The 19,056-nt window shown below is 40.9% G+C and overlaps 1 protein-coding gene and 2 non-coding genes across 5 annotated transcripts; 2 read left to right on the forward strand and 1 right to left on the reverse strand.

Annotated features, from left to right (window-relative positions):
* Window positions 1-645: 645 nt before the first annotated feature.
* On the reverse strand, window positions 646-15,851 carry bhlha15 (basic helix-loop-helix family, member a15). Of its 3 annotated transcripts, XM_016674799.1 has the most exons (8): window positions 15,673-15,811; window positions 15,472-15,538; window positions 15,258-15,351; window positions 14,830-14,886; window positions 13,880-14,549; window positions 12,966-13,059; window positions 11,795-11,969; window positions 646-2,395 (listed from the first exon to the last, which is right to left on the reverse strand). In XM_016674799.1, exons 7-8 carry the CDS (start codon window positions 11,804-11,806, stop codon window positions 1,760-1,762), a joined length of 648 nt encoding a protein of 215 aa, XP_016530285.1. In that variant the 5' UTR covers window positions 11,807-11,969; window positions 12,966-13,059; window positions 13,880-14,549; window positions 14,830-14,886; window positions 15,258-15,351; window positions 15,472-15,538; window positions 15,673-15,811; the 3' UTR covers window positions 646-1,759. The 3 variants fall into 3 exon arrangements, 2 of the variants coding, with proteins under 2 accessions (XP_016530285.1, XP_007558866.2); XR_001662964.1 differs by lacking the exon at window positions 646-2,395 and having other exon boundaries at window positions 11,810-11,969; window positions 13,880-14,604; window positions 15,673-15,851; XM_007558804.2 differs by lacking the exons at window positions 11,795-11,969; window positions 12,966-13,059; window positions 13,880-14,549; ... (2 more) ...; window positions 15,472-15,538; window positions 15,673-15,811 and adding an exon at window positions 6,034-7,244.
* trnar-ucg (transfer RNA arginine (anticodon UCG)) lies at window positions 3,210-3,282 on the forward strand. The gene has a single exon. It is a non-coding gene; the product is annotated as a tRNA-Arg (tRNA).
* Window positions 3,882-3,954, forward strand: trnaq-uug (transfer RNA glutamine (anticodon UUG)). The gene has a single exon. It is a non-coding gene; the product is annotated as a tRNA-Gln (tRNA).
* Window positions 15,852-19,056: the final 3,205 nt, after the last annotated feature.

Below are 19,056 nucleotides of genomic sequence, written 5' to 3' on the forward strand. Positions count from 1 at the left end.
AAGAAAAACAAAACACACTTTAAAGCTGACTTTAGCCAATCAGATTATGATGCAGAAAATGCAAAAAGGCCTTCTCAGCTTAATCATAGTTGATTATCGGGGTCTCACACGATCTTGTGCAACAAAAACCTGCTGTTCGTTTTCTCTCTCCTTTCTGTGACAGTTATGACCAGAAGCTTACACTCAGCAAGTTTCCTAACAAAACACACACACACACATACACACAGGGAGATCACAAGATAGTAGAAAAAGAGAACAAAGTCATTTCAAACAGCAAAAAAAAAAAGTAAGCAAAAGGGAGAGCCCTTCTTCTTTACAAGCACTTCACATTTTGCTCTGGTGTCCACTGCAGTCTTTTTCTCTGCCCACCTCGTGTGTTCAAGCATATTTCACAGGATTGCAGCGCATCGCAAACATGTTCTCATCTCTTGAACAATTAATTCCACTTTTGTCATTTCCAACCACAAGCTTCAATATGTCTTATGAGAATAATGTGACAGATCAATGCAAAGTCAAAATAATCCATGGCTTTTTCAAACTGTTTTATTAGTAAAACTCTGAAATATGTGGTGTGCATTTGTATTTGACCCATTTGAATCAGAAGTTTGTCCATTTTCATTGCAATTACAGCTGCAGGTCTTTTCCGGTGTGTCTATTTTACAAATGAACATAATGAAATTATTTCTCATTTTCATTGGCAAATTAGCTCAAGGTGAGATTGAGCATTTATAAAAATCAGTTTTTAAGTCTAAGCCATGCTGTTGTATCTCTGGCTGTTGGTTTGGGGTCACTGTACTTTTAGAAGGGTGACCTTCAACCCAGGCTAAACTCTTTTTTTAGGCCGTAAAAGGTTTTCTGTATTTACTTCCCACCAGCTCTGTTTAGCTTCTTTATTCCTTCAAAAGGAAAAAACCTTCCCACTGCATCATGCTGCCACCACCATGTCTCAACATGTGCAGTACATTCCAATTTGTTCTTTTCTGACTAGAGCAACTTCTTCCACATGTCTCCCAATATGCAGGGGCGGAGCCATGCAATTTTCGAAGGGGTGGCCCCTCATGGGGGGGGTGGGCAACAACTGAGCCACTTTAGAGCACAACATTTATATTTTCCAACTAACTTATCAAAGACAGAAATTTTTTTCTAGAAGTAAATAAGCATACGCCTATATTTATATATTTTTGCTGTCTAAGCACATTTCACTGCTGCCACCAACTGTTTTGAAAGGGAACAGCAGGGGTGATCATGGCCACCTTTCACCACCTCCTGGCTCCGCCCATGCCTTTCTGGCTTGTACCAAGCTGCAAGCAGAACTTCTTATGACTTTCTTTCAAATAACACTTTTTTCTTGGTAGATTTGTGTTCAGATTTTTTCCGTTTCCTCCTGGTGGCCTCACAGAGCTTTGTGAAATGTGCAAAGTTTGCCATTTTGTTTTCTAACCTGCAGTGTTCGTGGTCATCATGGTTCTGTTTTCTTGTCAAAGAAACAGGATCATAACAAACATCACACAGGTGGACCGGCTTTGCTAATTAAGTCATTTCTGAATAAAACTGGGATTTGTTCTGGGGAATCAGAACAAAGGGATGTCAATAAATATTTACATTTCATTTATTTCCTGACAGCTTGGGGTTGAGACGTGAAAAAAAGTGAAAAGGTTCAAGAGGTAGGAAAACTTTTGCGAGTTTTGGGCCAGCAGTCAGTTGTTGTAGCATCCAGCAGGGGGCTCCTGGTCCCAAACCCTTTTACAGTCCCAGGCTGTTAAGTTTCCTGGCCGAAGCTCTGCATGTGGGTGAGGTACTGGGTGAGGCCGTCCTCCCCATCCTCCTCCAGGTGCTGCTGGTAGCACTGCAGCAGCCTGGCAGCCCTGGCCCCCGAGGGCCCTGCCTCAGTGGGCAGACAGGCCCCCGACAGGTCCAGGATGATGGTGGTCAAGGCTTTGATGTAGTTCTTGGCCAGAGTGAGAGTCTCGATCTTGGACAGCTTCTTGTCCGTCTTCACATGTGGGATGGCTTCGCGCAGCGCCTGGAAGGCGTTGTTGAGTTTGTGCATGCGCTGGCGTTCCCGCTCGTTGCTCTCCAGCCTCCGGATGCTGCGCTCCTTGGTGCTGGACCCGTACATCCTGCGCCGCCGCCCGCCTCCCCCACCTGCTCCTCCTCCTCCCTGCCGGCGCCTGCCGTTCCCGCTCCTCAAGGAGCCCCTCCAGGAGCCGCCGATCCGGACCGAGGCCTCCGAGCCCTCCTGCTCGCTGGAGCCCGGCTCTGTGTCCGGTTCGTTCTCCGGCTCTGGGTCGGACCAGGGCCTCCTGGAGGGTCTCGCTGCCTTCCCTTTGGACTTCATCCTACTGCTTCCTCTCACCTCACAGTCTCCAACCAAGTCTCCCAACTTATAAAAGTCCTAGATACACAGACAGGAACATTAAGACACAAAAGAAAAAGTGAATTATGCATAATTTCACATGCAAAAGTGGAATTGTGACATTTCATTTCCTGCCCTTCTATCTGGGATTAGATCCCTAAATACCTCAGCATAGCTGATGGTCTTCTAAACTGGAGATAACTATTTATTTAATTTTATTAGTAAAATTTTACATTTTGTTTCAAAATGTCTTCAAAGAGCAAACCATTTAAAATGGCCTTACCCTCTTGAGATTTGGATTTTGTTCAAGAATATTAAGACTACCACCTAAACACATTTCATGTGATCCTTCATCAACACAGACTGTCTGAGATTCTGTTCATGCATGAGCAGCCAACTGAAGATGTTTTCATCTTGAATATATCAGCACTTTCATATCAAAGTCTTAAGTTGTGGAAAATATATTCAGTCGGAGATGCTGCAAAAATAATTTGGTATAGTTTGTTAAAAAAAATATTTAGGCAACACAATACACCAAGCACAATCCTAGGCTTACATTATTATTAATTTTGTTTTGCGTTCTTCTAATTTTTCTTGCGATATTGCTGATAGGCATGTGCTGCAACTCAGACATTTATCAAGGCTTCTTTTAAAACAAACCATTTAAAATGGCCTCACCCCTTCAGATTTAGATTTTTTACAAGAATATCAAAACTCCCACTGCTTAAGCTAACTGCGGTCTCTCTCATTGGGTTTCTTACTTGGTCACTGCATGGCTTAAATGGTTCAGTAATTGCTCAGGACACAGTGCGGTGATTGGCCATTCCAATCACCGCACTGTGGTGGAAAACAGGACCATGTGGCCTAATGGACAAGGCGTCTGACTTCGGATCAGAAGATTGAGGGTTCGAGTCCCTTCGTGGTTGAGTTAAATCCAATGTTTCAACATCATTTGTTGATGATGTTAGTCAATAAGGAAAACTCTTTATCTAGGTTGCATTAACCCAAGACAAAAAGATGGAACATATTTCATGTGATCTTTCATCAACAAATTCTATTCATGCAAGACTGGCCAATTCAAGAGCCTGTTTACTGACTTGCATCTTGAAAATATCAGCACTTAAGCCTTATCAAAGCCTTAAGCTGTGGAACCCATGTTCAGTCAAAGCCAATGCAAAACAATGGTACAGTTTGTAGAAAAAATATTTCGGCCACACAATACACCAGGTAAAACCTTAGGCTTACATGATTTATTTACTGCTATGCTAAGTTTTTCTGTGATGTCACTGTGCATCTACTGCAAGTCAGACATTTTTCAAAGCTTTCTTCATCTAAGAAAACCATTTAGAATGACCTTTCCCCTTGAGATATTTCAAGAATATGAAGAGTACCACCTATGCTTAAGCTTACTGCAGTATCTGTCGCTGGGCGTTTATTTGGTCACTATATGAGTTAAATGGTTATTCGAATGGAGTAATTGCTCAGGACTTGGCCATTCCAACCACCAAAGTGTGGTGGGAAAAAGGACCATGTGGCCTAATGGACAAGGCGTCTGACTTTGGATCAGAAGATTGAGGGTTCAAGTCCCTTTGTGGTTGACTTCAAAGAACCAAGTACTGGACTGCATGTCTGCTCATTACTCCTGGCCTGTTTCAATGATCTTCATCAAGTGAGAATGGCCTTTGTTTAAGTTGAATTATGTAGAATGCAGTCTTGATTATGTCATTTATATGAGAATGAAATGACAAAGTGTTGTCAAGGATGACACTTAGACTCAAAACCTCAGAGGTTTTAGAGTCTAAACCATGAAAGCTGATAACCAATATTAAATTGGTTATCAGCCTTACCACTCCACTGACTTCACCGTTGCTTCCCTGTTTCAGTAAGCTCCTCAGAATCCTGCAGTGCTTTACCATCCTGTCACATTACCATCCTCCCATCCATTGGATGGGGTGATGGCCATCCACCAATGAAATGTTTATGGTTTATCCAAGCCTGTGGATGGAATCAATGTCCTCAGATAAAGGAGAGTAAGAAGAGAAACCATAGCAGAATCTGCATTAGTGATTCTCAGAAAGGCAGATTCTAAGCAGTGACACTGGTGGAAACCATATCAGTATTGTTCATAGAGTCTATTTTTGTTGGAACGTGCCATTTTTTACTAATTTATACATTTATGCTTTGTTGTTTTTGTTTGTTTTTTGAACAAACACCCTTTGAATTTCTATAACTTCTGGGACTGCCCCCAATAAACCAGGACTACATAATTAGTTCAGAAAAAGAATTAGAGAGCTTCAGTACATTTTCTAAAAATCATTAATTCTCATTTTTAAACTGCTAAAAAATATGTTTTAATAAATCAAATCAGGTGCATAGTTACTTAAAACACGAAGCTATAAATTAGTAAGTTGCTTCATAAAACTCAGGACATTTTTGAGATATTTCAATACTGGGGTCACTTTAAAAAAAACTATCAATCTTGTGTTAAGATCATGTGAAAGTTGCTAATTAAATAATTAGTTGGTCGGTTGATCCCCTCGTCCAGGGGTCTTCAAGTGCTGTCCTTGAGGGCCGCTGTCCTGCAGCTGCTAAATGCAGCTGGGACCAGGGAGACACGGTCCCACACCTGAGTCAAACGGCTGAATCACCTCCTCAGTGTGCAGTCGGGTCCTCCAGAGTCCTGCTAATCACCTCATTATTTGTGTGTTGAAGCAGAGACACATCTAAAAGTTTCAGCACACCGGCCCTCGAGAACCAGAGCTGAAAGCCCCTGCACTAGTCTCTTTACCCATTTTTAGTCTAAAAGTGCAGCGTGCTCCTGTATCTGATCTAACGGTGTGAAAACGCCATGATGTTGCACCTTTTATCCTGTCACATCTGAGATAATGTCAGCTTCAAGGTTGTGCTCATGAAAACAGGGGAAGCAGCCAGTACTGAGGTATATATATATAAAAAATAGAGGTTTTGGCCACTTGCTGGCCCTCAGAAAATCTAATTTTATTCACAGACATTCATATGTATTTAGAATGAGTTCAGTTGGAACATTTTCGAGCAAAAATAGAACTTTTGTGAAATAGTTCGGCGAGTATTAACCTTTCTTACATGGTTGATATTTTTTAAGACATAATGTAACATTGTGCATGTCTTCTGAGTCACAATAACAAATTGTTCCACACAAGTGGAAATATATCACTTTCTTTGTTACTGTTTGATATTTCTTGTTATGCATTTTGTTTATTCACTTGTCTCTGTAACTTAACTGACAAAACTAGACAGAATATTCATAACAGCTGAACAAAAATTTACCAGTCTCCAAATTTGAATAAATTCACTAATTAATTGAAGAACAAAGATGAAATGACGCATAATGCAGACTGATTACTTTAAACATTAAGCAGTTTAATTCTGAGCTCTGTGAAAACGGTCCTCAAAGCAAATTCTACTTGTTGTTTTACATAGATTAGAGCGCTTAATAATAAAAGTTACACAGTGTAACCCTCTAGATATCTTCCCGGTACTGTGTAGCTCCTTATTTCCCTAACCTCAGTTTGCAATCACCTAACGGCAGATCTCATGAAGCAACTCCAGCCAAAGGTTCACAGAGAGAGAGAAAGGAAAGCAAACAAAACGGCCGTAAAAGTGGGTTAGAAGAAGGAGAGTGGGCTGAGAAGACTTACCGCTGAGCGTCTACTGAAAAGCACTCCGTTCATAAACCAGCGGCAGAAAGTCGGTAAAGGAGCAGAGAGAAGCTGCGGAGCGTCACCGCGGCGCGGAGATAACTGCCACATGTGCGCTACCTGTAGCTGACTGATGTACACGTCGCGCTGCTCAGCCAATCAGAGAGCCAGCCCCTCAGCGCAGTCTGCCCGAGCAGCAGAGCGCAGGCCGCTGACCCGACAGACTGCTGCTGCTGAGCGCTGTAACTAACTGCTGCCGGGTTTTAAAGCTGCCAACCACCGGAGCGTTACATACAAATGTGTCCATATAATGAGAGCACAGCTGTGTGAAGAAGTTTTGATGTCCACAAATTATAATGTCTGAAAAAGTTTCAAGGAGGAACAAAAGTTTACATTTGTGTTTATTTTAGTTGATGACATCACAAAAGGCACAAGACTGGAGAATTCAGCTGGCATTACTAGAATTTGTAAAGTGGGACTGTGATTTCATTCATGCTTTATTTATTTATTTGTTTGTTTGTTTGTTTACCTCCAGTTGTTCTGTACCTCCAACTAGGCTTTAGTTTTACAACTGGGAACTGATTAGCATCACAAAAACTCAAAGAACAACCTGAATCCTTTAAGTGTTTTAAAGGAGGCTTCCTGGATGCAGAGCAGGACCAAGGAGCAGAGCAAAAAGCAGGACATTTTTCTGCATTTGGAACCAAACAGCTAGACAGGGATTTAAAAAGAAGCATCAAAGGAAAATGAGGTGGATTAACAGTGCTTGCCAATAACTGACGGTTTCATCCAGGATATATTACTGTGAAAAGTCGTCTCTGCTGCCCAGAAATGGAGCTGTTAGTACATCATGACAGTTACGAGACAGTCTTCAGTCAGAGACCTCTGCAGATTTGTAGCAAGACTGACTGCTACCAGAGATGCTTCTAGAATACAGCATCACCATTCGCAATGAAGACTTTTGAATATACTTGGATGATATGAGTTATGGCATCATTTGAATTCTCTTTAGGATGAAAAGTAATTTTGAAAATAATTGAATAATCCTCCCTCACTCCTCCTTCCCCAAGATGCATCCTGCCATGAATGACAAACTTCTGCTGCTACCAGTATGCTAATATTCCTGTTTGATTTTTTCTATCTGATTGGGGTCCATTCAATATGTAGTTTTCTGTGTGTATGACCTTTATCAGAATGTTGTCTGTTTCTGACTGCCTGGTGAAAAGGTTGCCGTTTTCTTACTTTTTCTCTGTGGTGTCAAATGATGAAGATGATGTATGAGACAAAGGCTGAAAGGTTATTATGCTGCTTCAGTAACGTTATTAAAGTATGCACATGTGCAGAGTTGATTTTATCACGGTTAGTTAAGGTTTTACAACAATAAACACAAAAAACAACCATTAGAGGTTATTCTGTAACTTCATAAAAATATATTCACTACTAAATAATGTAATTCACCACGTTTTTTGTTTTACTGTAATTTCTGTGAAATGGAAGTGATCTGAGTATTTACAGTTGCATTCAGTGAAATTTTGACTTCACATGAACTATTCAAACAAAACTGTACACATTTTTATTTCCTGTTGAACTATTTAGATAAAATGTATAATATTATTAGGAATATAATACCTTTAAGACTCAAATGAACTCATATTGCTTTAAAACACACAGCTGGGCATGAAATCCTGCTGAAGCAGAGTTGAGCTCAGCTTTTTAGGGAGTCTAGTTGAGTCCAGCAGTTAACATAATTTCCATTGTGTGTTATCGCCTTCCACTGTTTCATTTGAATAGGCTTCCAGGTTCCACCTGCCAGCCCAGAGGTAGGTCCTTTAAAGCCATGTCACAGTATTTGCCTTCCCTAACTTTTAGCACTTCATCACTTCTGTAATGACTGTGTAATACCAACTAAAATACACTCTTAGAAACCATTAGAAGTGTGAGCAAATATACCAAGTGATTATTTAAATGATTACCTATTTTAGGAATCACTAATCTAATCCCCTTCCTCTCAGGAATGTGTTTTCTGAGTTAATCTTTCATTGTCTGTTTTACTTGCTGGCAGCTGTTGGCAGTTGGGATTATTACCTCTGGTGTTGATAAAGTGCTGCAAAACTGAAAAGCATCAGTTGTGCAAGATAAACTGAGCATGTACTTAAACAATCTGATGGCATCTTTACGGTGGCATCTGGAATGCCACATGGATAAAATTTAAATGTAACTATAAATAGGAAAGTAAAACAGCTAAGATTATTATCCATCCAGCACCTTCACTGTTTGGATTACTCGTTTTTGGCATTCCAACTTTACTTTAGGGGAAGTCACCTTCTGATTATCCACACCCCACCCAGTCTACGTATATGATGTCACTGTGTTTTTTTAGACAGATCCACCCATCAAACAACACAGTTAAAAAGCAGACGACATAAAGCTGGAGGCGTTAAAACAGTTGTGAACATATAAGTTTGATCTCTATCACCGTAAACATGAATGGCCTAAAAACTTGGGGTCTTTTTAGAGACATGACTGCAGGTTGAGAAGAATGGAAGTACAAGAGGGCAGTAGTTGGAAGGCAGGTTATAAATGCAGTGGGATGTTTAATCAAAGGTAACAAAATCCAAATTTACAAAAATGTGAGGAACCCTAAAGGCCGAAACATCAAGCTAGCACAGATAACCAGGAGCTAAGAGGAGAATTTGACAGAGTGAATGAAAGCATGAGGCTTTTATGGGAATGGAGTGTCTTGTATAGAAAACAAGCAAGTGATTACAAAGGAATCAAATGTGAAGGAACCAAAGACCTGAAGGCAACTGAGGGGGTTGAGTGAGGAATTGATAGAACCCTAGCAAAACCAGGAGAACCAATCCAAAATACACATAAGACAAAGCAACTCCCATGGCACCTCACACTGTCTGGTGAACATTGGAAACATCATTGTATTACTTTTTCTCTGTTAAAGATTATCCACAAACGATCTCAATCGCTTCTTCCCAGTCAACCATTTTTGTTTAATCTGAGCTCATATTTGTTCCCAAGAGGTTTTATGAGACAACCTGTCTGACATCTGAATGTTTTAGTTAAATCGGTTCAAGTGTGATGTGTTACTCCTGCCATGTGGCTTGACACCAAAAACTGTACAATCAAACCTGTTATACCTATGACTTTTCATCGTCATGTATGTGTTGCCTCAAGTTTTGAAAATTGGACGACAATTTTAAAATCTTCCCCTGTGAACCAGGCATTAGCGGTTCTTGACCCCTCTGGGTGTGAAAGAGAAGGGATGTCTTCAACACCCAGAGCAGGCTGAATAACTGGGTCTATAAGGAAGATGAAGAAGTGGGTTATCTTCTACTCCCCCAGGAAAAATAAGCTAAGTCTACTATAACTCTTGGCTAAGGTACAATAGACTTGTGAAAAACCCAGGGTAATGAGGACTTGTGGAGAGTCCCTGAATCAGAAGACTTGACAAGAGGCCAGGGCTTTGGAGACTGAAGAAGATATTCTAATGATAAGGAAGATGCTGACAGTGTAGAAGATTACTAAGGTTCTAAAAGATGGTGATGATGATGAAGATATTGCTGATGATGATGATGATGATGATGATGATGATGATGGAGTTGAAAAAGAGAAATAATGATGCTCAGGTGAGGGTATGACCCTCAGGAGGAGAGATGTTTGTGGGAGCTTCATCTGCTTTAAAACATGACACTGTCAATGGAGGTGAAGTAGAGGCTCTGAAAGTTGAGGCATAGAGTAAGACAGGAGGAAGTTGATAAGTAGTTCAGACAGCACCATCTCTCGCTCTCCTTCTTATGCCCCTAGAACCAAGCAACATGACTTGAGTTGACTCAACTCTACTCTACATAGTTCAGGTGGTTTTTCTCTACAATTGAACTGCAGCTCCAGCAGGTGGGATCATCTTATAGATGGGCGATTCCAGAGTCCCACAAACAGCACAATGTGATGTGTTTGCAACACAAGCACAACACAACAACGGAGGACATGGAAGCAATGTTGAACATTCTGACCAGTCTGTGGCTTTTTCTCAGAATCATTAAATATTGTGAGTTATTATAAAATGCAGGTCAGATTATTGCAAAAAAGTCACTCTCGTGACTCAACCAGTCACTCCTCCCCCGAGCCAATCGGCGGAGGAGTTACCAGCAGTCTTCAAAGATCGTGTTTTCAGCTTGACTGAAGCAGTGAATTGGCAACTGCCAGTTGCAAAGCAACGAATCCAAGAGTGGCATTTATTTTCCTTGATGTTGATTGGCTATAAACCCAAGAGCAGACATAAAAAGGCTAGTGCAAAGATGGCTTCCATTGTGTGTAAAAGTGAATGTTTAGGTTTTTTTGTGTGTGTGTGAACTTTTAAAATAGGCAGTTATAAGTGTTGTTAGAGTATTTACAGATTTTAACTATTTGCTTGTGACTGTGGTCCCTAACTCCAGGAAATACTGGAGTTAGCCTCTGACTACAGCACAATATATAGCATAGGTATTTAAGTAATCAACATGCTGTAAATCCAGAAGCTACAAGAGGTGAACAGTAATTCCAGTTACTTGTATGTATTTTATGAATGGAGTAAAACAAGACAAGTAAAATGAGGGCCGAGTGTGTGAGATCACAGATGTGGTGCTCCCAGCTCTCAGAAGCAAACAGCAACTTTTGGCTTGGATGTCCTTGAACAAACTGAGTAAACATGTGCATAAGTGTGACCTGGATGACAGAGGTGCCAATATATGTTCTACGACCACTTAGTGTGTGAGAACATACACCTGTTCACACAGTAATGTTGGAGAGACCCGTAGGACCTGCTACAAGTCTTTATTAAAGGGGAACTGGTTTCAGTTTCACCTGGTTCTTAAGAATTCTGTGAGGTTCTCATATTTCTGTTCATGTATAAATGAAGGAAAATGTTTGTTTTCTAATGATCACAGACTGGTCGTGCCAGGTTTCCTTCCCTCCTGATGTACACCATAACTAGTCAACCAAACCTCACCCAACGTTGGACGATAGAAACATTATCTGTTGCTTTTTTAGTTTGCTCAGTTTCTGCTTGCATCGACTTACACTGTTTGTTTTGCAGCAGCAACTGATAAATTCTGATCTGAATAGCACACTTCAGTGAAGAGGCAAGCTATCAGGCCTTTCACATAATTTTTCTACTAAAACAGACTGGTTCTGTCACTGTGACTGTCCTGGGGTTCCTTCTGAAAGCTTTTATGTTTGATGCAAACTTCACAGCTTGGTTAGCAACTGGAAAGGCCCCAGATCTGTTATGTAACTACATCATATTGAACTGTGTCACACGCTGTTTGCTCGTGTCATACTAATGGTAGTGAGAGCTGAATGCACTGTGCCACATCCCTACGTAGGATGTGATGTCATCAACTGTAAGTGCTTTGGAGCAAAGAGACGGGAAAGCAGCTGCTGAAATCCCTGACTCATAAAAGGGGAGGGAGAAGTGGGGGGAGGAGAGGGGGGCAGGTGAAGGAACTGAGATCTGGATGATTACTCAGATTTTCCGTTTGGTCAAGGCTGGCCATCTGACAGAAAAACAACAGTGGATGTCACGTTAGGCCATGGTGACAGTTGGGTGGCCCTTGGCTGAGGGGAGGTATTCAGATAGAGAGGTGGCTTTGACCACTTTGTCATCAAATCACCACAGAGCTCAAATTATATATATATGTGTGTGTGTGTGTGTGTGTGTGTGTGTGTGTGTGTGTGTGTGTGTGTGTGTGTGTGTGTGTGTGTCACTCACACTTTGTGTCATAGTTCAAGGTCTGACTCGGTGACATAGGTGAGGAACAGGCAAGTTTGGGCCAGGGAGCAACGCTCTGGCCTGCCCTGAGAAGTCCAGCTCTTTGTCGGCAGGGAAACGGTGCCAGATTGTTGAGCACACGCCAAAGCTGAGAAGTCATCTTCCCACTGCAACCCTGAAACCACAAACATTAGCAGTTAATAAATGTAATTTTATTACTCGAAAGTTTCTTGAAGTGTTAGAAGGGCGGTATTATGTAAAATCAACTTTTTGAGATTTACTTCATGTTATATTGTTATTCCCTCATTAAAAAAACATACCTAGAGTGTTGCTTTGATTCTTTCATTTTGAAATTTATTACGAGAAATCTATTAATCTCCCCTGGTAGTCACTCTGCTTGCAGAAGCAGGTCCTGTGACCAAGCATTGCCTTTTGCACAAAGCTCCTTCTCAGTGCTGCAGACTCCAAGCTGAGTTTCTGCATTACACAGCAGCCCTCCCCCCAACACTTCCACCCAGCTCCTCCAGACTAGCGGCAGCAGCAATTAGCAAACACCTGTTAGAACTGTGCATCTGCTGAGCTCATCATATGAGCTACATCTCCATGAAACGAAACACTGGTAAAAACATAATTATATGCTTGATAAGGAGCTTTGTGGTGATGACATGCTGAAGGCAGAGTGTCGCAAAGAGCAAATTTAAAAAAAGATTTAATTTCTCAACAAATCTTAAGACAATTCTAGATTTTGTGAAGATGTTGGCTGACGGAGTGTCATTATCCAGTCATCTCAGTCCAGTAGAAAATATGTGTTATAGGACGTTTTTTGTGAGCCGATGTTTCTGGAGGAATGGGTCAATATTCCAACGAACTATTGTGAGAATATTTGACCAGAAACAGGCACTTTTCGAAAGTAGTTGTTTCAAATACTGAAAGTAATGTTTGTAAATTTCTGAATATAAGAAGATTATGCTTGAATTTTGCAAACTGAATTCGTTTCCGTAATCTTAACTGACCTGAGGCAGCAAAGGTTTTTTTTTACTTTTTATTTTATCAGAATAAAGGTCAAAAAGTTAGAAAAAAAAACACGGTGTGACATTTCTGGTTTCAACTATAAATATGTAAATGATATTCAATAGGGGAATAATTAGAATGTGGTCATTTTAAGTCTTACCATTGTCCTCTGACGTAACATCAGACTGGATGCTGGGAATATGGAATGGTGGAGATGTAGAGGGTTCTGAAGGCAGCTTGAGAGTGGGTGTTTCCTAAGAATCAACAGTTGATTGTCAAAACATAGACAAAAAAAAATAAAAAAATACAGGAAAATCATGGTTGATTTTACAAGATAACCCCAAAGGAAACATCAAGGTCATCCCTCTAATCCCAAGCTTTAGCACTTTTTTTTTGAAAGGATCAGTGTCAGAGCCTAAAGACTAAACTCAACTCCTGACATCTGTTGCAGGGCAACAGTCACTTCCAGAGATAAGTCCAGATTTTTTGAACATCATGACAGTTTTCTGCCTGAGTTTTCAATCTGTGTCACATGACCTGCTCTGTGGGCTGTGCTGACCTGACAGATGTCTGTCTAGTGTAAACAGCACAGACAACATTAAGAATTCACTTCATGATGTCCAACAAAAAGGGAGAAATTAATAATTCTTTCCTAAAGTCGCTCCCCCTCCATCCCCACAAACACAACAAACTAGAACTGTACTGAAAAATGTTTAATTTGGCATTGAGTATTGTCAAAATAGTCAAAACATGCTAGCGTTAGCCGAGCACATCAACAAACGTTCTCTACATGAAACTACCATCAGTAGGAGCAACACGTGTTAACAGAGGAGCTGTGTCGAGTCAGGTTTACCTTTCAGAAACAAGAAGCTCACACACACTCCAGTTAGAACAGAAAACTCTTGTGTTAAAGACTTTTGCCAGTGGCGGAGCCAGACTTTTATCATTGGGGGGCCAGATGGCAGATTGTGGCCCTTCTGCATTCTTGATTTGTTCTTTCTAATTAACAGCCTCTCCACCCTCAACACCACTTAAAAACAATAAACTGGAGGACAAAGAATGATTGATCATTACCTGATCAAACAGGTAGACGATGACATCCTCTTCAAAGGAAACACTTTTCTTTATTTTCATTTTCTCACTTTTGCTCCTCCTCTGTGGTATTCGTGAATGATCATCGTTTTGACGGGTTTTCTGACAGATCTCAGGGTTCCACGTCCTTAAGCTGTCCCTCTCTGCGTCCTGACCGCTCGTCTTGAGACAAAAAGATCTTTGGGCGTCATTGTGTTCTACAGCAGACATCTTGTTATTTCTTCCAGAACTTCCTCTATGTCTAATAAATGTCCTCAAATTCAGAGAGGAGTAAACGTGGCATAATTTATTTATAGTTATACAATTATCAGAAAGAATGATGAGCCTGTTGAAGGAATCCATGACAATGGCATGCTGCTGGGTTGCTTCATTCAAAAAGTGCTTAATCCAATAAAAAATGTCCACCATATGGAAAGTTGTTCCTTCCTGGTTGGCATGGCTTGGTAAACCTTTGATGACGGGATCTAAAAACCTCAGCTGTCCACTGAGCTCCGATGGGGGACAGAAGTGTTGTGGGAAACAAAATCCAGATGAAGCTAGCCAATCTGATGTGTGCTTAGTATTTCTCTGTGAGTTAGGGGCTGAACACTCCGTCCAATCAAGGACACAGATGTAGGAACCCACTTCATGGTCCTCACACTCCTCTTCATTCCTGCATCAATGATTCAGGGCATCCACAAGGCAGTTTCAGTACACCTGAAGATATACTGATTCACATTTGATACATTAGTGATATTACAGGCAGAAAGGAGAGGACTGTTACTTTATGGGATAAAGAGGGCATGCTTTCTACTGACTGGAGGAGAGACACTATGATAATCCCAGATTGACACACGGGAGTCATCTGACGAGACTTTCTACTAAATGTCTGAATGACAGAGATTTGCCAGTTGTTGCACATTCTGCACACAAACGCGCTCATGCACACTTACGGGTCCATTATTGGGTCTCTCAGCCCCAGGCCTGAATAAATATCGGCAGTCTTCCATCTGCAGAGACAAAGACGCAATAGGAAACTTTTACTGCTCTGCAGTAACCAAGCAACCGTTGGACAAGTGACTCAGGAAAGGAAGAGAGGAGCTGACTCACAGCAGCTGTGACGTAAAGGGATGTAAAAGGAGACACACACATACAAACACACACACACACACCTGGGAGGAGGATAAAATCTGCCCCGTTTGGGTAAATTAACACCTCACTGTGTAACAGGTGGAGGGACTCAGGAGGAAGAGGGGGAAACAGACTTTTCCAAACAACCAGTCCAGAAAGAGACACACTGTGGTGCCTTCAACAGCAATAGACACAACTCACATCTTTAGTGTCCTCATGCAGACATCCAGTCATATGCAGGTGAAATTACCTTCTTTTAATTTCGTCCAGGCTGCATTTCCTGTTTGAAAACAACTTGTTCACTGAAATTATCAGGGCAGCTCCACCCCTGCTGTAGTTCAACTCTGAAAATGCAGAACGTGTTCAAATCTGCAGCTTCATGAGTTTGCACAATATGCTGCAGCAAAGTGTCTCTGCAGCCACAACCAAGATAAAGCAGTAGCTTTTTCACAAACACGTCCTACCTTGCATCCTTCAAAGCTCAGTCATCGTCCTGCTTTTACCACGCTGTGGCGAACCTGGTCGAGCTTCCTGCAAGAGAAGAGGCAGAGGAGACAGAGGAGACAGGGAGACGATCTGAAAATGAAAGGGAGGAGGGCAAAGAAGAGCGAATGTATAGAAGGGATGAAAACGGTGTGAGGACAAAGAAAGGACAAAGAGCTTACATATCCGTCTCTCCGCCAGCAGGTTCCTGGCCTTCCTGCAGCAGAGCGCCGGATGCAATCAATAACATCAGCGCTAATGTAACACAGAGTCCAGTTATAAAGACTAACAGTGTAGGTGTCACTGCTATGCAGACAGTTTTGTGTGAAAGTATTGATACCCATTGAGATTTTACACATTTTATTATATTTTGTTTTCACTGAAAGTTCAATAAAGTTTATGTGATAAACCAAAACAGAAGGTGAACTTCTGCCACAGTCTCACATGGTTTGCTGACTCAAACAGCTTTTATGACAGGACTGCAACTTTTCATCACCTCCACCCCTGCTGAAGGAGAGCATCCTCACAGCATAATGCTGCCACCACCATGTTCCATTGTGGGATGGTGGGTTTAGCTTTCTTCACCACATAACTTTACATTTTGCCCCATCTTCCCGCTCAACACACACTGGTTGGAGATCATTTATGAAAATAATTTTTCAAGCCTTACCACAAACATACAATTGGATTTAAGCCTGGATTTTGACTGGGACATTCTAATAGATGTCTTTGTGTTGATCTAAAGCCTTTTATTATAGCTCAGGCTCGTTCTGTAGTTACCTCCATCCATCTCCTTATATTTGCACATTTCCTAAAAGTTTAAGGCTCAAACCAATTTAAAAATGTGAACAACTTGAATTCCATGTGGCCAAATGACTTCCACATTTCTTAATTACTCCATAATAAGTAATTTATTTCTCTATCTATCTATCTATCTATCTATCTATCTATCTATCTATCTATCTATCTATCTATCTATCTATCTATCTATCTATCTATCTATCTATCTAGTAATTAAGTAATTAAGAAATGTGGACGTCATTTGGCCACATGGAATTCAAAATGTTCACATTTTTAAAACTCGATCGATTGATCGATTGATCTTGCCCAGAAAGATAAATAGTTTTCAAAGTGTTTCCCAATTTGTATAGGTTTAGACTTCTAAAAGGCTCTTTTTGTTTCACTTAGTGAATAGAGTTACTGAAATATTTTTATTTATTGATTATGACTCCGCATTTAATGCACAACTTGTAGACATTTGTCTGTAAGCACTGGCTCCCTCTTGAGGTTATAATTGAGAAATGGCAGAAATGCAGCTGTCAAAAAGCCTAAATATATACCATTGGTTATGGGTATATGATTTTATTCTGCTTTGTATTTATTTTCTGATAACTTCCCAGCTACTAATACTGAATACTTCTTTCTGGATTAAAATAGATATTACTGCCCCTTTTGGTTACATACTTGTACAATAAATCTGGACACTTGTTCCACACAAGTTTTATGTAGATTTTGTCCTTCTGCTGGCAACAAAATCACTGATGCTGGAGTTTTTGCTTCACACACCCAGACAGCATCAGGATGTTGTTCCCAGAAGGCAACAATGTCACCATTCAGTCCATCTCTGGTTCCCAGTGAGGGCATATTAAAGAAAACAAAGGAAATGCTTAGAAAAAAAGAAACACAGAGTTGGACAGATGGTGGAGTTCCTTCTTTCAGTTCAACCCCCCATCTTCAGACATGCGTCCTTCCTCTGCATTGAATCCCAGATTGGGTCAGCGAATGCTGGACCCAGAAGCACATGTGAAGACTGAATGGACCTGTTCTTGTCTGTTTCCTGGTCTGCTTTCATATCAGAGCTATGATGGATGTGTCCAGTGTGAGGATCTCATAATCTGATATGCCACCAGCTTCTGAATCCAAATGTCAGATGAATGATTGATACTTCTTTGGTTTCAGAACTGTGCCCTGTCTAGTGTGCAGCTCTGTTGCTATGGGTTACTGTTTATTTGATCAGAGTCAGCTCCTTTGCGTTCTCCCAGAGATGTGGCTGTGCGTCTCATGCACCTCCGTCAGTGTGTGACAGGAGAGTATAACGTCCCTCTCACGCATTTGTTTAAGCAGCTTGAAATTTATGACCCGTCTGTTTTAGGACCACAGTAGCCTACTGCTCCGATTGAGTTGTAACTTACATACTACATGCCAAAAAGTGCTGTATCCACTTACACTGCAGGCGCAGAATCATCATATCCAGCCGGCAGACGGCAAGTGACACCCAACAATCTGTGGGGGGAGTGTAATTGGAGAGGATTGGGATTATTCTGAGCATGCCAAATACACTGTGAGCGAGTTCAAGAAGGAATAAAGCACTGTCTCTGTCTGAGGTCTGTGGAGTGAGGCAATGCACTGTGGGTAATATGGGCCCGTGCAGCATTCGGTCAGACCACTGGAAGTGCTGTTCGCAGCCTTTATTTGGACACGGCAGAGTGTGCAGGGGCTGTGGGCTGGGAGGGAGTGACATGAGGCACAAGTTAAAGTGATAAATCTGGTATGTCCTGTTGGTTCAAGGTGTGTGGCTTCAATGGTAACACACTTTATAACAGCTTTGTGTTGTTTGGATGCTAAACTTTGTTCAGAGTGGAAACATTATCCAGGTCTGCCTGTTTGTGGCAGTAATGTGGATTAGATCCACAGAACAATGTCAGATTAACTTTAAGCAGGAGATCATGGGCATCACTTCATCTGGAGTCAGAGGTATTTCTGATCACTCCTGCTTCCCCATCTTTCCACATGTAGAGACACCGTCTGACTGTGAGGACATGTCGTCTGCAGGGGACTGATGCCCTATGTAGAGACATCAGACCGAAGACAGACGGATATAGAGTCGGGCAGGGAGTGCTTTCCAAGGAGTCTGTTTTTGCTTATTTCCTAATGGATCATTATTTATTATTTATGAAAGAAATTTAGAGCCACTGAAAAGAATGAAAAATAAATCTGACTTTTGATTTTCAAAAGAAAGACAAAAAAAATCAGGATTTTTTTTTTTTATTTGGTGGCGGTAAACCTCTTCTACAGTTATTTTAAAAAAAAGTTATAAATAGTTAATTATCTAGCTGAAAAATAAGCATGGTTTTTACAGGGACTACAAATGGAATGGAGGACAAAGTCTACAGGGAGGAGAATTTTGTGCAAAGTGTTTCACTTTCTTTAATCAGCCTACTTTTCCTGATCTTGTTACTGCTTAACGATTTACAGTCTTCTTACTTATTAATTAGTTTCTTAGTCAGTTACATAGTTTTTTAGGGATAAACTTGTTGTTTACTTGTTTCTGTCTTAGTTTACTTATTTGTCTATCTATGTACTGTCTAATTAACTAATTATACTGATTAAGGCATTACTCATTTATGTATGTATTAATTATATTATTTAACCTAATTACTGCTCTATCTACTCACTCTTTTATTACATACTTATTTGTTTGCGTTCTTATTTGTTTTTTATCCACTAACTTGTCCATCCATCCATCCATCCATCCATCCATCCATCCATCCATCCATCCATCCATC

The sequence above is a fragment of the Poecilia formosa genome, unplaced genomic scaffold, assembly GCF_000485575.1.
Source record: "Poecilia formosa unplaced genomic scaffold, Poecilia_formosa-5.1.2 Scaffold4, whole genome shotgun sequence".
NCBI classification, from domain to species: domain Eukaryota; kingdom Metazoa; phylum Chordata; class Actinopteri; order Cyprinodontiformes; family Poeciliidae; genus Poecilia; species Poecilia formosa.